Source organism: Sander lucioperca, chromosome 11 (genome assembly GCF_008315115.2).
Source record: "Sander lucioperca isolate FBNREF2018 chromosome 11, SLUC_FBN_1.2, whole genome shotgun sequence".
Lineage (NCBI taxonomy): Eukaryota > Metazoa > Chordata > Actinopteri > Perciformes > Percidae > Sander > Sander lucioperca.
Window position 1 is genome coordinate 7,511,603 of NC_050183.1, and position 26,788 is coordinate 7,538,390.

General features: G+C 39.0%; 2 protein-coding genes across 8 annotated transcripts in view; one reads left to right on the forward strand and one right to left on the reverse strand.

Moving 5' to 3' along the window:
* The window catches only part of elavl4 (ELAV like neuron-specific RNA binding protein 4), an 85,164-nt gene extending 82,216 nt beyond the window's left edge, over positions 1–2,948 (reverse strand). For 3 of the 5 annotated variants that reach the window (XM_031307360.2, XM_031307358.2, XM_031307359.2), the window contains exons 1-2: positions 1,857–1,904; positions 1,012–1,152 (exon numbers count right to left, since the gene is read on the reverse strand). In XM_031307360.2, the coding sequence (XP_031163220.1) occupies positions 1,012–1,152; positions 1,857–1,904 (189 nt within the window). Of the gene's footprint in view, positions 1–1,011; positions 1,153–1,856 lie in introns of all 5 variants that reach the window. The other 2 variants (XM_031307357.2, XM_031307361.2) reach the window with 2 other exon arrangements.
* The window catches only part of agbl4 (ATP/GTP binding protein-like 4), a 461,627-nt gene that overhangs the window by 138,283 nt on the left and 296,556 nt on the right, over positions 1–26,788 (forward strand). For 2 of the 3 annotated variants that reach the window (XM_036007246.1, XM_031307356.2), the window contains exon 3: positions 8,653–8,775. In XM_036007246.1, the coding sequence (XP_035863139.1) occupies positions 8,653–8,775 (123 nt within the window). Of the gene's footprint in view, positions 1–7,309; positions 7,414–8,652; positions 8,776–26,788 lie in introns of those variants that run through there. The other variant, XM_031307355.2, reaches the window with a different exon arrangement.

Genomic DNA, 26,788 nt, shown 5'->3' on the forward strand with positions numbered 1-26,788 from the left:
CTCACAGAATGTATTTCACCGCTTATCCTCGGCGCGCATTTGCATACAGTTGACGGAAACCCCTGGGTACAGTCAGCAGCATGACAGTGGGTTATGAAGGCTTCCGGGAAGCTCTGGGGTGTGGATCTGAGCCAGTTTGAAGGGGAGCCGAACCAATGAAGAGCCCACAGCGGATTAGACACCCACAGCTTCATGTCGCTTTAATGCGGCGAGTCAGGGATTTTCTTACAACGCTTTTGCCTAAACGCTTAGGGTTTTCTCATGCCCCTTTTTCTCTCTCATTTCCTTTCCCTTGAAGTAATCTTTCTATGTAAATGGCAGAGTAATGTTGTCTCCAGTGCAACATATCCCTTCTATTTACAGCATTCCTGGTTCCTCAGCTAATGTGACTTGTCAGATGTTAATTGGAATTGATTGGATTGATAGTTATGATCAAATCTTATACAACTGTTACAATGCCTACAGGTGTTGAAAAAAGAATCTTTCCTTTTCAAGTATATAAAGTTAAAAATGGTAGAGGTGGCCTGCTATAACCTATTCGTTAATTTACTATGAAAGATAATTTACCATCAAATGCAAACATTAAATGCAAATACTGCACATGCGCTAACAGAATTCACAAAATACTACCAATATATTACCCACACAAACACACACACACACACACGCATGCACACAGACACAAACACCTCAAATTCCCCTGATAACAGTCTGACTGGCAGAGGCTAAAGACAGAGTAGGCGTCCGTAATTGAACAAACATAACAATGTAAATATTTACTAATACTATCCATTGGGAATACAGGCAAAATCCCACAATTGATTTGTTCTCTTTCTGCCACTTTGCTCTTTTCCTCACACACACACACACACACACACACACACACACACACACACAGATTCCCATACACTAACTACCACTTTCTTCTTTTTCTGTTTCTTTTCTTGGTAATATGCTTGCCTGTGTTCATTAAAGAGATATATTGATATATTGGTCTGTCTATCCTCTTACCAGGGGTGACCTGTAGCCCATCTGGGCTGGCGATGACAGGAGATCCCTGGGAAATAGCGGCGAGTGCGTCTCGGGGACGGAGCCCACGCCACTGGCTGCTAGTCCCGAGAGCTGCCCGTACCTCGCCATCATCTTGAGATGCTGCTCACAGAACACACACACTCATACACAGACACAGGAGGAGAGGGGAAGAGGGAGAGAGAGAGATAGAGAGAGAAAGAGAGAGAGAGAGAGAAAGAGAGAGAAAGAGGGAAGGGGTGTGAGAGGAGGGAAGGAGAACAAATAACAGCAGGTAGGAAGGACGGTGAGAATGGTAAAGGACAGAAGAGGGAGTGGGGAGGGGGGGGCACATGAAGAAAGAGGAGGTAGAGGGGAATTACAGAACACTTTGCTCTCACACAAATGCATGTGTGAACACACACCCATACAGGCATACACACTCGTATTTACATACATACTGTACGTGCACATGAAGGCACACACAATTTTAGCCCCAGGTGGGCAATTTCACAAGCAAGCCTATGTTGGAAGGTGTTGATAGCTACCTTGGTTTTGTTACAGTAGGCGGATATAAAGTCTAGGCACTAGCTCTCCATTTATTTTTACAAGCAAGGATGAGTGTGAGAAGCGGTGCAGTCCCTTTTTCTCCGTACCGACTATGGTGCCGGGGAAATGTAATAAACAGCTGCTGTTATCAATCATCCCCTCTGTCTTCTGGCTATGAGCATACAGAAGTGTACAGACACGCACACGCACGGACATCCAATAACACACATGACACAATGGTTGGCAGCAGACATGCAAAGGTGAAGTGTGGAGAAAGAAGCAAATCCAAATCTCTTTACCTCATTGCTCAACAAAGCGGCGTTGAGTGTTCGGCTTATTTCGAACATCTTTAGATTCGCTGCTTTTTTCGTTCTGTCCTTTTTATTTTGAGATTGTCTTCAGTTCTTTGCTCCCCTTTTTCTTCTCTACGGCTGGGAGTCAGTCCCGTGAACACAAAAAAGAAAGAAAAAAATCAAATCAATTGAAAAAAGAGGGGGATAAAAAAAAAAATTCCTCTTGAATGTTCTGATTTTGGAGTTGTGATTTTTCAGTGCTCTTTAATTTCTTTCTCTCCTGTCTTTTGATGCACCTCTGCTGATTGTGGCTGTAGTGGTGGCGTTTGTGCCCAGGGTCTCCGCACAAGTCTAAGGAGTCAATATGCTGCTTTTTTTTTTTTTTTTTTTTAAATCTCCCCAGAGTCAGCACATTAAAACAGGCAGTCAGGCGGTCGATGGGTCGGGCTGGCGGGCTGGCTGGCTCCCTTATCTGTCCCCCGCACACTGGCTCACACAATACGCTCCGATCCTCACACTGCTCGCTAGCAGATTAGCCTGTCCCAAAACATAGCACTTAGTTTAAACTCCCCTCCCTTTTGCTCTCTCTCTCTCTCTCTCTCTCTCTCTCTTTTTCTCTCTCACTGTATCACTCCCTTTGGCACGCTCCTTTGCTCTCACTCCATCTCTCTCTCTCTTTCTCTCTCTCCTCCTCCTCCTTTTGCGCACGCATTGATGCAGCTACAGTTCACTGTGCTACCACAAGGTGGGAAGACTGTTCTAGCAACAGCAACACCATCACTGCCACATCCCTTCCTCACCCTGCCACTCCTATGTTTTGGATTTTCCTCTCTTCAGTGTGTCTATAACACACAGATATAAATGGTGAAGAAACGCTTGCACTTAATATAGGAGCTCTCACTACCTGACCAGATGAAACTTACAGACAGGGGTAAGGGGAATGGTTAGGGGGTGTGTGAGGACTAATATTCTTCGGTTCTGTTATCTTATTATGGCTATTAGTTGTGGATTCAGGAGTGGAAAAGGACCATCGAAGATATTTGGGAAGGAAATAATTCAGCACTTCCTTGGAGGTGTTTTGTGAGGTACATGTAAAGTAATGGAATGTAATAAAGCCTGTACACTATCAAGAGACCTAAAGAGAATGGAAATAAATGCTACCTCTCAGTTATAGGCAGAAGAAAAAAGAAAGTGAAGGTTGGGCTGATGTGAGCATCAAGGTCAGGTTGTTCTTTCCTCAGCAGGGTGTGGCACAGAGATGACGAAGCAGCTAGTCACAGCCATGGCAGGAGATCCCAACTTTGGAACAAGTAAACAAGGAAAAAAAAGATTAGGGAGATTTGTGCCAAGGATATGATTCACTAGATTTTTGGTTTCAGTCGATAACACTTGAGAGATTTCAGAGTATGACTCACAGTGTTCTATATCTGCATGTCAAGTCAAAAATGTTTATGAAATTCAAGCCTATGCTTGAGGAGAAAATAACGGAACACAAATGTTCTATGAAAATGATGCTGACTGAGTGATTGGGATCGCCATCATCTTCACTAATGCTAATCTTAGTGGTGTCTTACTCGCGGCTCCATCAGTGTGGCAACAGATTTATTCCTGGTGCTTTGAATGTGCTTTTTGCTGTCTTGGATCAGAGTGGGGAGAGTGGCCAGTCAATAGCAGCCTATTGACACTAAACCATCTGTTTAGGTGGACACTGTCCAGCATAGCAGAGAGGGAGGAAGAAAGGGACGGAGAGACAGAGGAAGTGACGGAAAAAAAGAGAAGAGAGGGTACAAAGCAGAGGGTGTGTTAGCAAACTGTTAGTTTTAACGGGTGTTTATGTAAAACAGGAAAAGGAAAAATATGGAGAGAGACTCGCACTTATCGAGGATGTGGCATATAATATTGGTTACATGTTTTAAATTAGCACATTTTTTTCCTCTTTTTACATTTTCGTCAGTAGCAGGATATGTGAAAGTATCATCAACGACATCACTGTGTTTTAGCAATGTTTCGCTGTCTTGGCTTCAATTCCATTTTTTTTCCCTTGGAAAACGGCTACTAGCCACATCCCTGTTCTGTAAAGCCTGCGGTCTCTGGGGAAGGCTGGTCCGGCAGAGCCCTGGGGGGGAGCTGTCAGTTGAATCATCCAGAGTGAGGGCTGATTCCTCAGTCAGCTGCCTCTCAAGCCTTTCTCTCTGACCAAGCCCTCACTCCCCTGTGCCGCCTGATTGCTGTCCCCATAGTGATTCTCTGTGTACTGCTGGTTGGTCTCTGCCCCAAACCCTCCCCCCCCCCCGCCGACTCCCCGCTCCTCACAACCACCCATCTTCAACTCACTGCCACTAGTGTCCTGTGTTTTGATTTTTGCATGACTTCCTTCTTCATTGATGATGGACTTTATGTGTGAAAGTCCTCAGCTGGCCACAGTCAAAAGGGTTTCCCTGTACTTGCTGGAATACAAATACAAAAACATAGATTTTTGCTCCCCCGTCACACACACACACACACACACACACACACACACACACACACACACACACGCACACAGAGCTTCAGGCTGGAAACATAAACACATTTTTTTTCATTTATGGTACTGAGCTACAAACACTGACTTATTTGATCATTTCACAGTTTAGAAGAAAACGTATCTTTCTGAAAGAATGAAAAGCAAGCCTTAAAATACTTTTGCTGTGCCAAAGCTACTGTTTCCCCAAGGGGTTTCTGACATGTTCTGCACGAGATTGTGATGGTGCGCTGTGTCCTCCAGTCAATAGCTACCCACGCTTAAAATAGCCACAATTTCTTAATGTTACTGTAGATCCTGTATTTAACCATGACAGGGATGTCTACATGTGAAGCACATTAATATGTTCAGAAATCATTAAAGGTTAAAAATGTTTTGATAAGCATGTAAAAATACACTCTCCTGAGAGATAATTAAAATTTAAGAGACCACGGTGTCGACCGTACTTCTATTTCATGTTATCCTGTTTTCCAGTGATGGATGTTCATTAAATCATTGCTGCACTTGGCAGACACCATGACACAAAACTGTATGCATCATGTTACTTTGGCAGAATGTAGAGGGGTTATTGTTGAAAGTGCTGCTTTTTTTCCCCCTTCAAACTTGTTTTAAAGGAGGACATGCCAATATAGAATATAGAGCTTTAAAGTGGCCATATTATGCTAATTTTCAGGTTCATAATTGTAATTTGAGATTGTATCAGAATAGGTTTACATGGTTTAATTTTCAAAAAACACCATATTTTTGTTGTACTGCACATTGCTGCAGTGCCTCTTTTCACCCTGTGTCAGGTCTCTGTTTTAGCTACAGAGTGAGACCTTGCAACTTCTGTAACGTCTTTGTTGGCAGTCGCACATGCGCAGTAGCTAGCTAAGGATTACATGAGCGAGATAGCTGTTTCTCCAACTTCGGCCTGTACAAGGCAGGATTAGCTGGGAGACTTCTTCTAAATGAGGGCGCACTTCCAACTTTGCGTGGAATACCTGCAGAACAGGGACATGTAAGTAGTTCTGTACAATTTATTTTGTAGATTAGGGTGAATTCGTGTGTGTTGTAGCAGTGTTTTGCCATTGAGAACGAGCTAGCATGCTAGCGCTAACATGCTAACGGTTAGCCCCCTAGCCACCTCGTTTCGGCTAGTGACGTAGAAAGCCGTGCAGATTTTGAACAGCTCACCCAGAGACTGAAGGCAGGACACATTCAGAAACTCGTATCTCACTCAAAACAGCGTGGATGTTTTTTTTTTCAAAGTTTGTATGTGTGTGGAAGCACCAGAGACACAAAATAACACACCAAATCCCAGAAAAAGTGATTTTTTCATAATATGGGCACTTTAAAAGAAAAGGAAAGCCATCAAGACACACATACTTTTGCTGTTATAAAACTCCTACACATTTTAACATCACTAAGGCACCACACCACATGTTGAGTTATGAAGTTTAATTTCCAACATGGGACACCATTGTTTAGTACATTGCAATATGACATCTAATTGTTTGTAATGAGGAGATTTAATTATGTTTTTTTTTTTTTTTTTTTAAATGTGACCTTAATTTCAGTGTCCCTTTAAGTTAACAGTGTCACAGATTAGGACAAAGATGTCTAACAGATCTTGTCATGTTATGTAATGATAATGCTCAAATTCTGTCTTTTACAAGCCAACAACCAAATGTGTGTTTCAGCCATAAGATCAGGTTAGCAACAGTATCTCCAACTCTGGCAGAGACAAGCCAGGGTTTTGCAGTAAATTCACCTGCTCCTATGCAGTCTCTCTATTTGATAAGAGCTGAGAAACAAGGGAAACATGTAGTGTATCTAATTCATTCTTCTCATGCTCCATAATTCAATTTCAATCTCCCTCTTGAAATGAATGATTGTACCACCATAGAGTTCTTTAATTGGCATAGTGTTAAAGCAATGACATAGCATGGAGGATGGCTTTTCAATTTTCAATTTTAACGAAATATTATACAGCAGCTCTGTATTCTCTTCCTGTCATCTGAGAAATAATCAGTCCGACCTATCTTCTCAGCGGCCTGTTGATGCTTGCCATCAAATACAGATCACACAGAGAGAAAAATCATTGCCATCTCCCTGGTCTTATTCATTTGGTCCTGTTACACGCAGCTTATAACCTGAAAATTAGCAGCAGCCTGTATGCCTCTTGCTCCAGGAGCTGTGCGACTGCTCATTTGATGTACTTAATCAGGTGCAGCCTTTGTAATGGGAAAGGAATAGGGCCAGGCTTGATTGGCCTTGATGACATCTATGCTCCAATTGTCTAGAAAACCTCCAGCTTTAATCAATCTGCAGGATAATACCGAATCTCTGGCTGCTGCCTGCAATGATTGGCTTTCTTCTGTGAAAATACTATTAAAAATGCAGGTATGGTTGTAATAAAACTGATGCGTGTACGATATACTGATTACAGTTTAGAGGTGTAATGGGAGTCATTGCTAGTTTAGTGTTGCCTGCTGAATGTGAATGTCGTAAGTATATTATGTTTCACATTGGCATATGAAGATTTTCCCTAATCATAATAACAATATTAAGTGTCAATTCTGTAGGCTACATTTTGGGAATTTTGGTTTGTTTTCAGACGGAGACAAAATCTGAATTATAGACTATCTTTAAGACAAAAGTTTGCCTGAGCTTGAGACTAGAAATTAGCACTACAGAAAACGAGTTTGATTAGCATTTCTGAGATGCATGTTTTTGCTCATTTGTTTGCTGTACTGTCTTTAGGCCTATTTAATGGTTTGTGTACTTATAAGTTCAGAATTCAACAATACCAAATCAAAGTAAGTGTCTGTTAATATTCTGGTATTTTACTACATATAATTTTACTTGGCTTAGTTTACCTATATGCACTGCATCTGCAAACTGATGTCGTGTTTCTGCAGCGGTGTACTGCTGGACATGACTGCACCTCTCCCTCTTCCTCCTGCTCCGTTGCCGTGGTAACACACTTGGAGCGTCGGTTGCTCTGTAACAGGATGGAAAGGAAGATGGAGGAGAATACTGTTAGAGACGTCGAGACTGGTGTGTAAATATGAGTCTTACCTGGTTTCTTCTCCATTGCTATACGAGCAAAAGGACGCTGTTGATGCCCAGTTGTTTGACATATAATAACTGCATGTTTCGCGCTTGCTCCGTGTCTTTATATTGACGCTGACGTGAAGTGTGCTAACCTGCTAGCTAGCAGGTACAGGGATGTAAACAAGAGCCATGTCACGTTGTGTGTGTTATGAGCTAGCATTGCTGCTACAGACGATAGCAAACCATACAACTAACTGTATGCTGGAAATGCACCTCACGAAAATAATTTAGAAAACTGCTGGCATGTTAACGTTAACCACTTCACTTCGGGAAGGCGAGCAGTAACGTACCGTTATTGCAGGTGTAGTGGGATGGGTATCTGCTAGCTAGCTAGCTATGTGTCAGGGATAGTTCCTCCTGCCATCTGCTGTGTAGCTTATAAGATAGCTGTCGGTACTACTGTAATTCGTTTTTTGTCCGTTGAAATTCTAAATTAAAGCCATAATCCGCGAACAAATGGCCAACATGGTAAGCACCGCTGTATTGACAGTAAATACATAGCACAGAATGGGCCATAAAATAATGTCTATATCATTAAATATATGGACTAATATTAGACAAAATCCAAGTTTGTGATATCTTATGTTGCTGCAGATCTGCGACTGCGGAAGGATTTAGGAGTACCCACGTTTTTTCCAATCTAGTATTCACTATAATGCAAACTAACAAATAATTGGGTTTTTAATGTGCGTAAAATGGTAACAAAAAAGGTTGCAAAATAAAAGGTACAGCTTTTACTTTTTTATGATGCAAAAACAGCAAACAAAGCCACACATTTAAGCAGCATTGTTTAGATTGTCCATTTGTGCTGCAAACACAAAAATAAAGATTTATTTCAACCTATGCTTTGTTTATTTGTGTTAAATAAATGCACTGCAGATCAACTGTTTTGTTTACAGTTTAAAGTCGACACAACTCACTCTTTTGTGATGTTATGTATACATCACTATTTCAGAAGAGCAACACTTAACTTTGAAATAATTTATATAATTATTTACCCATAATTTGAGTTTAGTGGTGTATAAGGCCCTACATGGCGTACTGTGTGTTTTTACTTTAAGGTTTAACAATCCATGACTGTTATTCTGGATGAGAGACTTAAATGAAGTTATAAAGGGCTTACTGAACACACCTTTGCATAAAGTGAGAATCTTATTCCTGCATATTGCACTTGTTGTTCAGGCAGTGACACTGGAGGAGAGGATGCCTTGGTGGGAAATGTGAACAAACTGATGGTGAGCCCACCAGGTTATTCAGGAGCTCCGCGAAAAGGACATCTGGTTTTTGATGCGTGCTTTGAGAGTGGTGAGTAGTAAACTTTAAAAATACCAAATCAATAAAAAAAAAAAAAGTGGGAGTTAAAGTGTTCATCCATGAAATGTTTTTACATTGTTTTTTTCATGTCAGTGACAACTTTATTTTGAAAGTGGTGGCTGCAAATAATTACAAGCTCAAGTGCAGGGTTTTGTATGGGCCCTCCTTCACGCCATTATTTATATTTATATTTTATAGATCAGGCTTTGGCTTGTCAGTCACAAACTTAAATACACACATTAACAAATCCTTTAACCTAACTATAAACATCCCTATGCATGTTTGAAAATCTTGGAATCGTGGAGCTATTCTCAGAAAACTTTAAATGTGCAACAACATTATGATCAGTTTGTTATATATAGCGTGTATTGTGATATGTACTGTATGAGGCGACCATGTCTCTTCCAACACAAATAAGGCTGATACCCCTTCAGTCAGACCCCTTCATTTTTATACAATTTTGCAGCATCTGTTTCCTCTCTGTTCTGCATCTAATATTATAAAAACTGCCCTCACAACTAGAATCCATAACATCCCGTCAGTACTGTAGCTGATACAGAGATGCCTTTGTTTTTATCAAAACTGGATTATTATAATGCCACCTACTCCAGCCTTGTTCAAAATGCTGCAGCTATAATTCTCATTACATTTAGATCAAATAAATGTTAGCCTTTGCATTGCATTGGCTGCCTATTAAAACTAGAGCTGATATTAAGGCCCTTCTTTTAAATTTTAAATCTTTGCATGGATTAGTACCATCTTATTTATAAGCAACAAATAGGCTACTGTATGTTCCACCTCACAATCTAGGTTCATTAGATATGGTGTATTTTTAAAGTATGTAAATAAACAATAAATCAGTATGAATTAGAACTTTCTCATACCAGGCTTCCTATCTTTGACATGCTTTCCCACTTTCACAGCTAACTCTATTAACATTTTTGAATCAAGATATAGGCCAGCACTAATACTACTACCTCTACCACTACTAGTACTACTACTTTCACTACTTATACTAATAAAAACAGTTTACAGTATGTATTACCTTTAATAGATGAATTACAAATGCTTTATATTACCAAGAGTATTAGACTATTCGAGGGTATAGGTACAAAAGCTAAAAGCATCTTCAGCATATATAATTGTCTGAGATTCTGGAAATAGCAACTAACTGTGAGTCTGTGTATCTGAGAGCTCTTTGACATATCTTGGCAACAGTATAATCAGGGACAAGTCATATAAAGATTTATAGACAAGTGCAAGGCTCTAAAAATCTTTATTATGAATAACTAGAACTCAGCGCAGGGAATTGAGAGCAGGTGTTGTTTGAGCTATTTTTCTTTCAGCGGCCTTCTACCTATATTCTTCCTGTTCTATGGCCAGCGTGGCTGAAAATCGAAATATGTTAAGTAAACTTGAAAAGGTCGACCTGTTACCATGTCCATCTCTTTTGGTGGAGCGAGGCATACAGTAAAATTAAATTAATATGCTCCAGTGTCACTTGTTAATAGCCTTTGTTGGCCACTTTTATTCTGACAGCTGAATGGCACGGCAATGAAAATAAAGTACTTTCTTACCACTGACAAGATCAGCTGGTTAGACCCACACACACTCACGCACCAAGTAGGCAAAGTAAATCAGGGAATCAGCTGGTCTCTCTGGGACAGAATCTGTGTGTGGAGATTAGGTTCAGATAGCACTCAGATTTCATATTTCCACAGACAAGCCCATTTTGGTTTCTGCAGACTAAGATGTGTTTACTTTCTGATGTCCTTGGTGTCATTGTCAGAGTTGTTCTCCAAAGTAGAGTTTTACAATTATGTTGTGTCTCTGATATATTTAATTTTTAGAGAGTTAGAGAATGTGAATAAGTTTTCTTATAGTTGTTACATGCCCTAGGCCTACTACTAATTAATTCACATGAGGAAAACCAATCTGGCATATAAAGGGATGAAAAAGAAAATAGCAGTGCTAATCCACAGTTTTGTACACAGTAGACTACATATGAAGGTGAGATATATATATATATATATATATATATATATATATATATATATATATATATATATATATATATATATATATAAAGCCTGGGCGTAAAGATCTGAATATGTTACATTAGGAGGATTGTGCTGAGATATCAGTGTGGTGATTTCCTTTTTTATAAATTTGCCTTTTTTCCCAGATGACATGGCCAGAGTAGCTCAGACATTGATTAATGGGTGCTGAGCTTCCACACTGAGATCAGCTAACATACCAGTGTCTCTGGCTCCGGATGTATCTCCTGAATGATTTATGGAATTGATAATAATCTCTTTCCAGTAAATGGATTACTAAAGTTAGAATGGGGGGATGAATTGATGTTTGCCAGCTAATGTCAAATTACTGCCCTATTGCTGTTTCATTTAAGCATTACTGATTTTGTCCGCCTTACTTTAAAGTTGTAGTCCGTAAGATTGAGTTAGGTTGTTTCTAGTGGCAGCTTTGGCGGTAAGATGTAATGTTCGTCCCGAAAAGCGACTCCGTGGAAAGAGGGTGGTTCATTACAGGGACGACAGACTGACCAAGGAAGTTTATTTTTTTGTTTATATTGCTTGGTCTTCGTTCTCTGTCTGTTGGTCATTGTGAGTCAGCAGTAATGAAAATGTAGGTGCCCGATTAACGTACTGTTTCTTTGTATCTTTCCTTGTCGGAAATTCCTAATTTGTCCATTGTTTATTTCTAAAGAAACACGACAATGTATAAAAGGCTCCATTACCTTTTATCTCACGTTAAGGCCCCGTAGCAGACGTTTTTTTAAAAATAGGCTAACGATTGTGTCATAACAACATGACTTTCTGTCCCATAGTAGAGGAATTACCGTACAGTACAGGAGAAGCTTGCAGGCAGTTTCGACTTACATTAGCTGTTTTAGTTTAATTACTAATGTTAACTAGCATTTTAGTTAGCAATAATTAGCCTGTTCCTATGTTATCTCCTTACATATACCTACGCTTTCCGTCTCTGCAAGATTGGGAATGATTGAGATTTCTCTTGGCACAGCTACCAGAAGACTTCCAACTTTCAGTCTACGTCGTCAAGCTCAGTTGGAGGCTGCCATCACCGGAAAAGTGCTTCTAATAGACTTCACTGCTCTCCGTTGCAAGTCTACGGCGTCACTTTGTCCATTCATTTTACTGTCTATGACCAATACAGACCAACCCCTGCTGACTGACGTTAAAAGCGTCACTAACTGTGCGCTGCATTTGAATTTAGGGCAGGAAAGTCACCCCAGACACTTAGATTGTATTACTTGGCAAAGTAGCAAATACAAGCGCTTTCATTAGTGGGTCATATGCTCAATCACCATTGTTTTAACTCATTCTTTGATAGATAGGAAATTAACAGACAATTATCTAGATGAAAATCTTACAGACTACAACTTTACAGTAAGCCTTGATATTAGTTTATGATACTGTGGTTCTCTCACAGTATACTCTGTATATGGCTGGATTACTTGTACCGAGCAGTTATTAAACTCTAATAGTTTTCTAATTATTGCAAACATGTTCATTGACATTATTCTTTCTTAAAGTGATTATCCTCCCATTGTTATATAAACCCACACACCCACACACCTCTGTTGTAAAAAATGGCTGTAAAAGATTTGTGGATTGTATGATTAAATTACCCTGATTCTGTAAAGCATACATACATATATATGTTATGTGTTTAATTGACATTTAATGAAATAGAAAGCTGAAATTATTAAATTTTTACTAATAAGGCATGGAGATCTTACCAACCCCACTTCCTTATGTGTGTTGGGCTAGTCAAATTGAAAAGTGATTTATGAGGATGTTATTAAACTATTGATAAAAACTTTAAAAAAAAAACACAAATGTATGTGAGGAATAAGTAATACTGATTTCCTTTATAAAACAGTCGCTGTGTCACATTCTATAACTCAAACAAACTTGACTTGAGATTGGTGAAACTGGAAATGTTGCCTTTGTATCCCTTGTTCTTTTTTGTTGCTATAAATATTTGCTATTGCATTTGAAGTAGGGCTGAGCGATATGGCCAAAATCTTCTATCCCGATATGGGTAATTTAATATCACCATAAAGGTTCTGTATATATCAAGCATGTTTTCTGGTAATGCAATAAATAAATAGTTTTTTATGAAATAACCACATGGTAAAGACTATTTTTGTATAGTCCGGTATGAATTAAATACTTGACAAATCAAAAGTACTGAGTATTTTCTCATTTTATTAAGAGCTTTAGTGCAAAATTAACATAATGTGCAAGGATCAGAATGTAAAGCGTCGTCCAAATGACGTCAATATTGCCATAACGCATTTCAGCTGCTGGCTTTTCGACATCACGATAGAAACAATCTAGAAAAATATATCAATAGACATTTTTACATCGTTTTGACGATATATATTGTCATTTCGCCCAGCCTTAATTTGAGTAATTTTGAGTTGAGGTGAAACTTTAATATTATATACAGTAATAGTCCAATATTGGTAGAATGAATGTGTTTTATTCAGTGGATGTGTTTGTATTAGGAGATATACATACAATTACTAAACATTGGTTCATATAACCAGTATGCCATATTGTTTTTACAGTAGATTTTGTGCTCATATTCACACTTGATAAGACAGTGTGCATACCTGAAGTATCAGTAGTGCTTATAAAATGAGCTGCTGTTTTTCATGCATTCAGTCTGATATCTGTGATACCAGTGACAGGAAGGAAATTGGAGAGTAGTGTGTAAGCTCCTGCATCTTGTATTGCATGTTAGACAGGCATGTGTATTTCTCATTCGCCATTGAAATGGTCTTTCATGACAGACTATGTCTATGTCTATCTTACTCCTCTGAAACCAGATTGAAGGGCTGAAACACGATATTTCAAGCGGACATTTTCATTTGAAATTCATGCAGACCTATAACTCAGTGACATTTGTGCCCCCCTTTTTACCTTCCTTTGGTCGACAGCTATCTGCATCTCATGTGCATTTTATTTTGTTGCGTTAGTATAGCACAGAATAAAATCTAATTGGTTTATTAAAATAGACAGTGGTTATGTAAGCTGTTTGCCAAAGGTATAAAACCTCATTTACATTTAGATGAGGCTTAATTCACTTTGTTGTCAGCCCTATGCTGATCAAGTCAGTGATGGCCCACAGATTTACATACAGTAGGTGTCTCAGCCAACAGGTCTGACACGGAGTTATTTTAAACCATTAAAAGCCTTTTTATGTTTCTGCTTAAAGATAACATACAGTATGATGATGACCCCCACTATGTAGTGTTTGGTACGGAAGAACTTTTTTTTAAGTCGCAGCAAACCTTACCTATTGCTTTAGTTGACTGTGTAAAGAGCAATATGCAAATGTTCATATGCAAATAGAGTTTTACTTGTTGAGATCATCTTTTTACTACTAAGGACAATGCAAAATCATGGTAGAGAATAGAAGATTTTGTTAATCTGTAAACATTACCGTAAATCTTGGCCTATTGTTGTGTATTGTGTCAAGAGGCAGAGATTCGTGAAAGTGATAAGAGAAGCCTAATTGTTTTTTAGAATGAAATCCAAATGACATTCTTATCTTGTCTTGTCACACTTGTTTCGTCACACACTCCAACTGTTGACATTTTCAGCTAAGTCCCAAATTCTTTTGTGTGGTGGATTCTCACAATGTCGCTGACTAAAGTACCATCTGTCTCTACAAAAGATGACACTGGCAGTGCGGGCATATTGTTTTACTGCACCTCTGGACTCTGCACCAGATGTAATTAAGCACTCATTGATTAGTCAGACTGCTGTCTGCTGACAATGTCTTGCATGGTCAAAGAAATTCCCCAGAGGTGACAAGTGTTTAATGGGGTCCATTGATAAGCACAACTCATAGACTCATCTGGCTTTACAATCAATTCACTCAATACAGTCACATGGCAGACTGGAGAACAGGTATGCACATACCGGTATTTCTGTCAGTTAGGACAGGAATAGTCAAGGCCTTTTGAGACTTTGAGACTTACGTATTTTTGTTTTTCTAAAAAGTAAGTAATTTAAAAAAGTTTAGTATTGTATTTGTCTACCTCCTATTTCTCATTCAGCATCTTAATCACTTAATATAATCTTCACATTGGGCCTCATTCACCAATATCTTCCTAAATTTGTTCTTAAGAAAGTTCCTAAGAAAAGTCTACGTCTGATTCATGACGTGTTCTCAAACAGCAGAATTTTTCGCAAGTGTGTTCTTGGAATGATGAATCCTAATGTCTTCATAATTTGAAAGCTCGTGCCCGTTGCTCCTATTTAGCATAGGTAAACGCCCCGTTAATTCCCATGAAAGGGCATGAGATGGCAGGGCCGTGTAGCCTCGTGAGACCGTCCTGATCTCGCGAGCTCCAGTTTTCCACTCGCAGATCAGTCTGGCATCTTGAGACAGAGAAAATTTGGAGCCGTTTGCCAAACGACCGACCAATCAGCGTTGGTTTTGAGGCGGGTTTAGGTGTGATGCAACGAGAAGCGACTGTTCAGTCTAAACAACATGGCGGCTTCCACGGATGAGATGAGCGTAGCTATCGCGCAAGTTTTATCCGAATTAGAAAGTATTCCTTCATTGAAAGAAGAGCAAAAAACGGCACTGGAGGCTTTTCTCGGAGGAAAATATGTTTTTGCTCTTCTCCCGACTGGTTTCGGCAAGAGTTTGATATATCGTTGATCTGATTGGTTGATTTGGCCTGTCTATCACCAACATAGGTGGTGATAGACAGATGGTTTATCCAATCAGCTAACCAGTATTTTCGCCCCTTCCCAAAACTTCTCCAACGGAAAGTTCCCAGATGGATATGCCGAGCAATTGCGAAGCAATCCATCTGGTGGAGTCAGGTTAAGGGCCGTGTGCACACTTAGAGAAATGTCGAAAAAGACGTGGTAAAGACTGTGGAAGCCTCGACTCCAAAAGAAAGAAAAACTTTAGTAATTCTGAAGTGGAGGTACTGCTGCAAGAAGTTAGCGAAAAACGGGACATCATATTTAGAAGCGTCAGCAGTGGATACAAAGCAGCAAATAAAACCGATGCATGGAATGCAATTACCATAGACCGTTAACAGTCTATGGCATTTACTCATGCAGTGAACGCTGTACCCGGAGAAGGGCGCAGAACTGATGAAGTATATAGGCCTAGCACAATTCATACACAATGCAATTCAAAGTGCTTTACAAATGAGCAGAAGTGTAAGTGTAGTGTGAATTTATTAAAACAAACAAACATATAATTATGTGTAAAATAATGAAAATAATTAGTTACAAAATTATAAAGAAATATTAATATTTTAAATGAACGGATGAAAAACTACTTATTTTGGGCAAACATGTCAGCTCTCAGCTGTGCGTAAGAGTGCTCTTGAGTGTGCGTAGATTCTGCTCTTACCTAAGAACAAATCCCAAATAAGAAAACATTGGTGAATACCAGAATCTTCGTGAAAACTGCGTAAGTGGGGTTTAAGAACAAATTTGATCTTAAGAACGATTGGTGAATGAGGCCCATTGTTTTTTGATTTAACAAAATACAATGTTTAGATATTATTCCGTATTGTTAGATAGGTGGCATTGCGAGACTAATGTGACCATGGCTGATTATGCAGTATAATACATACTACACACACTATAAACTATTAAGTTAGAGGACCAATAGACCAATGCCTGTGTTTATGCTTCATGACAACGCTTTTTCTAAATGGTGGTTTCCACCTCTGACATTATAGACCAAGGCCGCCCAATTTGCACGTGCCGTGTACCCTTTGTTTTGGCCCGCCATGGCATTTGACATGCTCATGCTTATTCTCCTCTTATTTTGAAAGTGCTGTAAAATCCTAACCATAATGACTATGAAACGTACATTTTGTGCAGCTAAAAAGTACTTCATCTGAGTTTTACGGTAATGTAAAGCACAGTGCTGTTAAACTTCCCTATTAAATTACATGCATACGTTTTATCTACAAAGAATAACAAGAAATTACGATATTCTTCAACATCAACATTTATTTTTGGTCCGTGGCCTTCCATCCATCTACATTTTGGCCCTTCATATGAAAGAATTGTGGCACCTCTGTTATAGAGCTTATAGAATTGCTCCAGATCTTCATAGATTTACTGTGCAGTAATGATAATTAATGAATACATATTTTCTCTATTGTCGAAATAAAGAATAAAAGGCTGCCAGAAGATAAGTAATGAGGATACATGTTGAAAAATACATTTCTACTGATGATTAAGGTTTTGTGTTTTTTTTCCCTTTTTGGCTTTTTTCCTCCCTTTAATTTTCTCGGTCCTTTCTGACACTGAACCGTGTATTTAATCTATCCAGCCTTATCTTCTCCCAGAAATGGTCGTGTTGCAGTTGCACAGTCCCTCTAAATAATGACTGATTAGAGTCGTAGCTAAAGGCCGGCACTACCATCACCACTACCACTGTAAAAACATTTACAGAGCAAAGACAGATAGATAGATAGAAACAGAGCTAGAGCGAGAGATGGTTTGGAGGAGGAAAAGAATTAAGGAAGTACAGAAGAGAATAATATGAACACTGGAGGGAGGGGAGGGCAGTGGCTGGTGGTCTGAAGCTGGTCAGGGGAGAACACAGTCAAGCTTGTCAGAAGATATTTATATACTCCAGAGTGCTCCATGAATCAGGTAGTTGAGTTTCCATTGATTAAAGAAGAGGGAAACGTTTTAACAATCAAGCTAGATGCTCAGAATAAGTGGCTTTGGAGAGGCCTGAGCTTGCCGCAGTATACAGCTCTTTGCCTCACCTTGCCTCATCTTTGATAGAACAACCCAGAAGGAAAGGCACCCAAGGATGGAAATTTACATTTCTTTCTTGTCATTTTTTTCTTTTATTCAACATGAACAGTATTTTGATATTTCTCCCCACACATGAAAATGTAACTCAGTATTGTGAATTGTGCACTCATATGGCCTTTTGATTGTTTTTTTTTTTGCCCACCAACCTTAGATTGCTCTAACTCTTATGGGCTTTATAAAACAAGATCCATTCGTCTGAGTGGGTGGGAGCACTCCTGACATCTGATGTATTGAGAGGCACTCCCAGTCTCTCTGTCTCTCTTACATGTCCTTGGCAGCGGAGAAGCTTCACTGCTCAAATCACTAAATGGCCTCTCCAGTTTCCCTTTTAGCAGTTTTCTCTCTTCTCTCTTTCTTTTAAGTCAGGAGTATGGAGATAAATTTGAGTCGTCTAGAGACTGTTGGCGAGACCATTGCTTTTGATTTATGCTATTTATTGGCCATTTGTATCCATAAGAGATTACTCTTTGAATTATTATTTAATTGTTTTTTATTATCATCATGTCCTATCTCTGGCTTTCTTCTGGTATATTTTGTCAGTTTAATGTCCCTTTTTGGGCCATATCATGCCATGTGAGTTGGGATGTGTTATATTGGTTTGACCCTGAGGGAAGCTTTCTAACAGGGGCATTTCTAAGCGCAAAAACTTGCACGCCGTGTCTAGCAACTATATCTTTTTTATATTAACAATGAATTGCATGACTACTTGTATGGGAAAGGGGTTGCTTGCAGTGACAAACATATACAGAATAATCACTCGGCTCTGTAGTAACTGTTTTGGTTCACTCGCATCACTCTATCAATGTCCAAAAACTCACCCTATGCTACCTGCTCCTCATCAAACAACAGAGAGAAAAGGTTAGTGACTAGCTGAGGGAAACATCTGTCTCTTAAGCCAGATAGGAGAAGAGTAGGTGGCAGTTGGTGAAAAGCAAAACAGAGCTAAAAGAGTGAATATTAGACTTCCATCAGGGAGACACACACACTCCAAATGAATGCTATGTTACTCTTTATCTGCTGGATGCGTAAAAAGGCAACTATTGCTAACAAGTTTGTCATATTAACTTAAAAGGTAATTTTAATGTTGTGCTTGCAGCTTTTGTTTGCTGCCCCCCATTGGCCAAAACATTATTAGTATAAGTTATTGCAGGTATAATGAATAATTACATATACAACTATTTCTCAACACCGCGTTTGTTATTTCTTCTCTATCTTAATTTGCATGTCTGAGCAGAACAAACACTCCAAAGGTGGTCAATCTAAGAATTAAAATAACTACACACAACAACTGTCTGCCCTTATTGCATGGCTTCATAAGGGCTTGACTGAGTGTTTTGCCATAGGAGGTGAGAAGTGATATCAGTAGGATTGCATGAAATGCAGAGCAAATGAAACAGGGAAATAATCCTGTCTGACACTCGGGCCTGTTGCATATGGTCAGGTCTAATCACTGAGTGAACACATTGGCTCAGTTGCGGTGGTTGAAGATGCCTCCTCTGCCAGGAAGTAGTACAAACAACCACAGTGTTTTGTAAGTTAATTGTTGATGGTTGTGATATGAATTATACATAGGAGTCGAGCCAGCACCTCATCTTCTCAAAATGTCACCAAATGCTAGCAGCAGCAAGCTGTTTTGGAAACTTTGAGTAATGAAAGGATTTGATTATCAACTGTATACATGGCGTGGCTACGAGATTTGGAAAGGTTGAGGGGAGGAATATTCAGACACTGGATATCATAAGAAAAATTTGTAACAAAATTTGCACATTTGTTTCTTTATCCGTATTGAAGGATCTGACACAAACAGGTTTAACTTTCTTGTTGTTGTTTTTAAATTCCAGCTTTAGGCAATTTTGTTTTCTAAATGTACTTTGGAACATCACTGTTCATTGGCTCAGGGCCTGCCCTCTAGCATCGTAACACAAGTGTGTTATATGTAGGACTGGGCATCGAGAACCGATTCCTACTTGGAATCATTTAAAAAATTAAGATTCCAGTAGAGTCGTTTCTTTATTGGAATCGTTTGGAATCGTTTAGAGGATTTGGTTTCAAATCCTATCATCGCTTCCCAATTTAATATGTGCAAGTTTTGGTTTCCGAAGTGGCCAGGCTCTTGTTGTGTTGCAGCCTTGGAGCACAGTAAGCAGCGCTCTAGTCTGGCTTTATTTTACATTGAAAAATCCCTGTAAAACTGCAAACCACTATTGAATCAAAATACAACTTTCCTCTTATTTGTGAACATGTGACCTGTTTCAACTCCACCCCTCAAAGAATCAGAATTGGGAATCGATAAGAACCGGAATCGAAAGGAAGAATCGGAATTGGAATCAGAATTGTTAAAATCCAAATGATGCCCAACCCTATTCATATGTGAAAATGACTGCAACCAGATTTCTGTTTTGAGAAGCCACCTAGGCCAAAATGGAATACTTCACTTGCACATACATATATACCAGTCAGTGTTTCCCATAGGTTGAGAATTTACTTGCGGTGGTGGTGTGTGGAGCAGGATGTGACAGCGCGGCATGTGATGGCTGGGTTCAGTAATAAACTAGTCAAACAAAGGTTGATGAACTATTTATTGAAAACAATGGCTACAACATTAAAAGATAATTTAGAAAGAAATAGCTATTTAGATATTAAACAAATCCGGCTAGATGATACAGATACAGATGAATTGTAGCATTTGATGTGCTTTGTCAATTAAATCTGGTTGGTTTGTTAAATAACTTTAATGGTTCAGCAGATAAAATGCCTAATTACCTGAAGCCAAAATGTACTATGATCCATACAAAAAGTTACATGTTTTTTAAAATCTCAACACTGTCTCCTCCTAACTCCTGGTAAATCACATTAGACTAATGCGATCTGAAGTTACTTGTTGTTCATTTTGGTTGTAATGGATCATTGTTTGTTTTTTAAAGCGTTTTATTTTTACAGCCAACTTGATAAAATCTCGGGTTTTATTAGGGCTTGAGCCCATAAATACAGTTCATGGATACGTGCAGGGAGACAAACTAAATGCTCGGTTAGCAACAATTAGCTCCGATTAGCTCTAGTTAACTCCATTATAAAGATAAGCTTGAGCGGAGGAGACTGCCGCGGAGAGGGTGAACAACCAGACTCTGTTAAATGACATCCGGGGCACTTTCACAGCGGTGTTTTTATGGTTTATCAGTACAGTTAATCCGGAAGGGAGGCCGCTGGTCTGTGTGCACTATAAAAATACATTGTTGATTAAAAAGTAATTCAGATTTTTTTCTACCTGGGAGGGTCTTAATCTACCTGGGTGAGGCACCCAAGTAGAACCTATGTATGGGAAACACTGCCGGTTCTAAGCACTTGCACACACATGCATACTTTCATGCATATACATACATAACTTTGCATGCATGTACATATACATACACACATTCATAATGTGAGAATGTGTATGAGGGTATATTAGTGTACTTTAAGTATGTATGTATGTGCGTGCTTAGTATGTATGTATGTATGTATGTATGTATGTGCGTGTGTAAGTGGTAGAAGTTTGGGGTGGATGGTTGGGTATAACACCTGACTTTCACCCAGGAGACCTGTGTTCGTGTCCTGTGCATGGAAGTCAACTTTTGTACCTACATACATACTAAGCACACACATACATACTCACATTCATGCTCACACTCATACACATTCTCACTTAATGCATGCATATGTATGTGTAAACATGTATATATGTATATGCATGAGAGTATGCATATATGCCAATACTGGTATATATGTGCAAGTGAAGTTTTCAATCTTAGCCTAGGGGGCTTCTTATATTTCTCATTGAACTTGTGCACAACACAAGTCTTCTGTGATTCATCCAGTAATTCATTTCGAAGCAATTCCTGATGCCATAAACACAGTTTCAGAGCAGACGTCTCATTTGTCATCCAAGTCAAGACTGTACAGTTTGGGAAAATGGCGGGGATTTGTAATGTTTTACCAGTTCATGTTTTTCAAGATGCCTGTGTTTATTCTGCTGATTTATTTAGAAAACCTCTCAGCGAGATGAGCTTCATTGATGTGCCAGGGTTTGTTTGATAACACAAATTCATGTACAGAATATGCTTATACAGTGAAGGGTGAAATACTGATAGGAGCAATACATTTTGGTCTGAATCCAGGCAGCTATCTTGTAGGTCTACTGCTCAAAGTAAACAGTATTGAAATTCACTCCTCGGGGGCAAATGTTGTTATCAGGATTTTTTTTCTATGGACATTTTCAAACCATAGCACATTTGGAATGTGTTGTAGTTTTTAGCATACTAAAAATATCTATTCTAGTTTTGAGAGGATTTCAGATGTTTAGCCTTATTTTATTTTTTATTTACTGTTTTCTGTATTTTCTTTAAAAAAGCTGTATAAAATTTGAATGAGAAAGGTTTATTGGCATTTATACATAACATGTTCCATTTTTCTGGACCTGTAATCAGACTAACCAACATTATAATATAGTGAAGAAGCTTTCATATAGGCAATGATCTCTCTCTATTGGAATCTTTAGTACAAACTATTAAAAATTGCAAAAATGTTTCTTGAAAAATCGCTACAAATTGAAGATCTTGAAGATTAAAAAACATTTGGAGATATCTTAACTACAATTTCCACAGAGCATTACATTAAATATAAGAAAATAAGATGAGCTAAAACGTTAATTATCCCTAGGGAAATTGCTGTTTAGCAGCACAAAGTGGGAAGAGTGCAAATATAAAGGTCTAAGATTACAATAACAATAAGGCAAATAAGGAATAATGTGCAAACAAGGACACTGCATTCATAACCATTCACAAAACCTGCATTTATAGATTTTTGGACACTTGGGGGCAATGCAATACGCTGTAAAAACAATATTGACATATTATCCCACTATAAAGTTGGTATGTCAAATATTTTTGCAAACAATTGCTTATGCTTAATCAGCCAGCAGACATAGCATGTTAGCTTTAACTTGGAGTTGTGGTTCTGGTCACCTGATAAATCTAAGTCCAATATTCACTCTCTTTAAGCTCAGTTTTGGTCTTCACTAACCCCTGTGGAAAATATCTGTTCAGGCTGCTAAACTCCAGTCCTCGAGTCCTTTTTTTCTAAATTGAGACATCCTAGTTATCATCTCTGCATCGTGAATCTGGCATCATCAGGAACCTCCTGCTGTGATGGACACATTTCATCCCAAAAAGCTCCCTGCACACTTCTTCTCTGATGAATTATGCCTAAATTGAATTACCAAATTAAGTCTCTTAATCTCCCATATCCGATGGTATAAAAAGGGATTAGCTTGTCATAGGATGGATTTACTTTAATAGTATATCCTAGAATTTTTTTTTGTGTGACTTTGTCATATACAGTATATATATATATATATATATATATATATATATATATATATATATATATATATGTATATATATATATATATATGTATTGCGCCGTATCTTAATTTCTCTTAGTTGCATAGTTGGGTATAGTGCCTGGAAAATTGATCTGCTTTTGAATGGCATTCACTGCATTTTTTTAGATTTTTATTTTCTTTCTGAAAAGCTGGCATTGCATTGACAGTAGCAGCACTTAGTGTAATTCCCTAGATTGAAACACTGTTCCAATGAGACTCCCTCTGCATTGCTCCCTAACTGTTGAAAAACTCACCCTGGGATTCACAGACATCCTCTCTCCTGATTTGCTCAACTACTGGATTCACTCTTTCCACTTCAACTTTTAGCCCATTAAACATGGACCAATCTGATTAGCACACACAATACTAGACTGACCAAGCAAATAAATATAGAAAAAGCCCACTGGTTAAGTAAATTACAAGAAGGATTCTGGACATTAGAGATGGAGATCAAGTGTTTTAAGTCCGGTCAGTGGTGCTGCCTTAGAACAAACACATCCGACTCCAGGTTAAGAGCCATTTACTTTTTCTGCATTTTCGATAACCAGCGTTTTCTGTTCTACGTGTTTTTTTTCTTGCTGACCTATTGGTTATTGGCCAGTGATTTCTTGCCTCTGTTGTTTCTCTTCTTTTCTTGCATCGGCTCCCTGTGTTTCTGAACTCATTACAGAGCAATCAGCCCCAGGCGTTGAAGTGTGCACCCAGAGGGAGTAATAACTGTAAATAAACACTACTGCAGGCTCTCCGATAACATGTTACCAAGATGATAACAGCCCTTCTTAGCAGGCCTGTTGACCTTCTCCTTGCCTTAGGCTTGCCAAGGACTCCTCAGCTCCCTACGCTTTTATCTCCTAACTCCCCTCCACTGCTGGAGCCCCTGGAAAGATTACTACTGAGGAAGAGAGGAATAGGAAGGAGGGAGTTACACCAAGAGAATAGAGAAGAGAAAAGCGATGAGGGAGAGTGCTTGGAGATGAAGACTAAAAACAAGATAGAACAACAAAGGGACGACCTGGGCAGTTGTCCCTCTGCCAGTGCCGCCTCCTCCTCTGTCTGTCCTCAGTCTTTGTAGGGCTCAACATAATTAACTTGTTGAAAGATAGCATGAAATTGGAACAGACTTGTAGCCACCAACACACAGGTCACACCAAAAGGAAAAGATGAAAAGAGAGAGGGGGAGAGTAATGGACAGATAGTAAGAAAGTAAGTGACAAGAGAGAATAAGAACTGAGGGATAGCGGCCTCCAAATTCTGATGAAAACATCATCCAACCACCTAACTCACCGTTTTAGGCTTGAGAAACAGATAGAAGTAAAGATTTCAATTCCTCATGGTTCACTCTCCCATTCTAATGCAGAGTGTCTGACAGTAACATGTCCAGAGCTGTGGGGCTAAAGCACTGTCTGGATGAGATTGATAATACAATTAAGCTAGTCCCAGTATGAATGCATCACTATGACCCATTACTACACCAACCGCTTCAGATGGAGCGTACCGGTCTAGCTCTAGGGCCTTTTGGACGGAAAAAATACAATTATAAAAGGCTAGCTAGAAAATATGTTCTCTTTAGAATGTGCAGGCAGGCCTGTACATCATCAGATATGTGTGAGCTGCCTGCATATCTCACTGCTGTCCCCGGGCCCAGCTTTCTTAATCTATATTGAAACGAGGAGCTCACTGGAGCATAGCTGGACTCATAACAATATGATTTTCCCCCTTATTGTCCCCTCTTATTGTTTGCTCTTATCCTGGTTTTGTTGTATATGAAGATTATTTTCACAACAATTTTCCATATAATGTTTACGAATACACAATTACTTATTGTGCGTATGTGTGCGAGGCTATATAACACATCAGACAAGATTGTTTTAGATATTACATTTAAATGAAAATGCAGCTTTATATTCAGACATTATTGTGGACAGGAGAGTATCCAGTCAGGGCCATGGTTTTTAAAGGGAACATGTTTTTAGTAAAGTGTGAGGCAGACATTTACCGGATTCAAAACTTAGTTTAAATAGTAATGTTTTGTTTTGTTGCTGAGGTGTTTCTCTGAGAGCCTCGCTGCTTGTTCCAGGGGATGGGTGTAATTGCTGGTGGGAGTTTAAATACTTGCACTATGCGTACTTCTTTGTTGGCACTGATCTTTAGTTACAGTTACTGTACTGCAGTATACATCACTTATCTGTTTCATGTTGAACTTGCATTAATGTTAGCTTAGCCCCATTTAGGACTGTTACTGTACTGCAGTATACATCACTTATCTGTTTCATGTTGAACTTGCATTAATGTTAGCTTAGCCCCATTTAGGACTGTGTCATTAACTTCATGGCCAAACTGAGCTTGCAACTCTGCCAAAGAATCTCCACACCCCAGACGTCCTACGACCTACCAGAATTGGCTAAGACTGCTTAAGACTCATATTAGCTTCTGTTGAACCTTTGAATGTCCCCAATTTTTTTTTACAACGTAATTGCAATACGGAGGTATCTCTTTGAGCCAAGTATTGGACAGGAAAAATGTCTACACTAGTCATGTTTCCATCTAATTGTCAAGCAAACTTTAAGTGAACTTTTAAAATGTCACAAAAAAGAAAAAAAAAGAAAATTTGAATTAGAAGCGTTTCCATCAACTGGTTTAGAGCGAATAAACTAGACTACGCAAAGCATAGTTTCATCACAAGTTGACATTACGCATGGTTGTAGATTGCAAACCGCCTTGCTAAATCAAATAGTTTAGTGTTATGAAGCTACCCTGCTGGCTGTAGCTTCATATTAACTGTACAGACATGAGAGTGGTATACATCTTATCTAACTCTGCAATAAGCATATTTTTATTTCAAACTTTTCCTGACTATTCCTTTAAGATGGACTTGAAAAAAATCTGAAGCCATCCACTGTTTTAAAAGATAGACTGCAGTTCAGTATACCTGTTAGGTAGTTAGATTGGGGAAACTTGGAGGTGACCTCTTTAATCTGGCCTGCAGATGAAGTGATAAGGCATCAGGGGAGAAGGCAGGCTTTAAGAAGTCATGAGGCAGGAGATTGATGTTGCCTCTGTGACAACTCGCCTTTAGACGAGGGGGAGGGAGAGATAGTGTGAGAGAGGCACAGAAAAACCAGACGTTTAGCTGCAGGTCTAAACTGAGACCCCTCCACTATGGCTGCCACTCGCTGCTGCTGGCTGGAATCAATTCTATCTTTATCAGTCTCCCTCTTCTGTTTTCCAGGAATCCTGCTCCCGCAGAGCAGCCGGGGGGAAAACTGATGTGTTTTCCAATAATAAAATGGAACACAGCAAAAAATAAGTTTAAAAGGTGTCTGGCTGGTCTCCCTCAGCAGTACAGCTCTCTTTTAATCTCATGTCTGGTGTTTAAACACAGTTGTGGCCATTTCTATGTCAGTCAGAAGAGATTGAATGTCACATATCAGGCGTGTGTATGTGTTGATTGTGCATCAATAGTAGGAGTTGTTAATTTTGATAAAGCAAAACTAATTTCTCTAAGAAACATTAATTCTTACACCGAAGATATTTAATGTATTTTTCCTACATATTATGGAGAATTTATGTGATCAAACTTGTGTGTGAAAAAATGCAAGATTTAGGACATGACAGCCGGCACATCTGCTAAGTTGGAAGCACTGTAACCACACAGTCTATTTCATTTTGAAACAACTGCCTATTACCATTCTAATGGCTGGTTATGTGAGTGAGT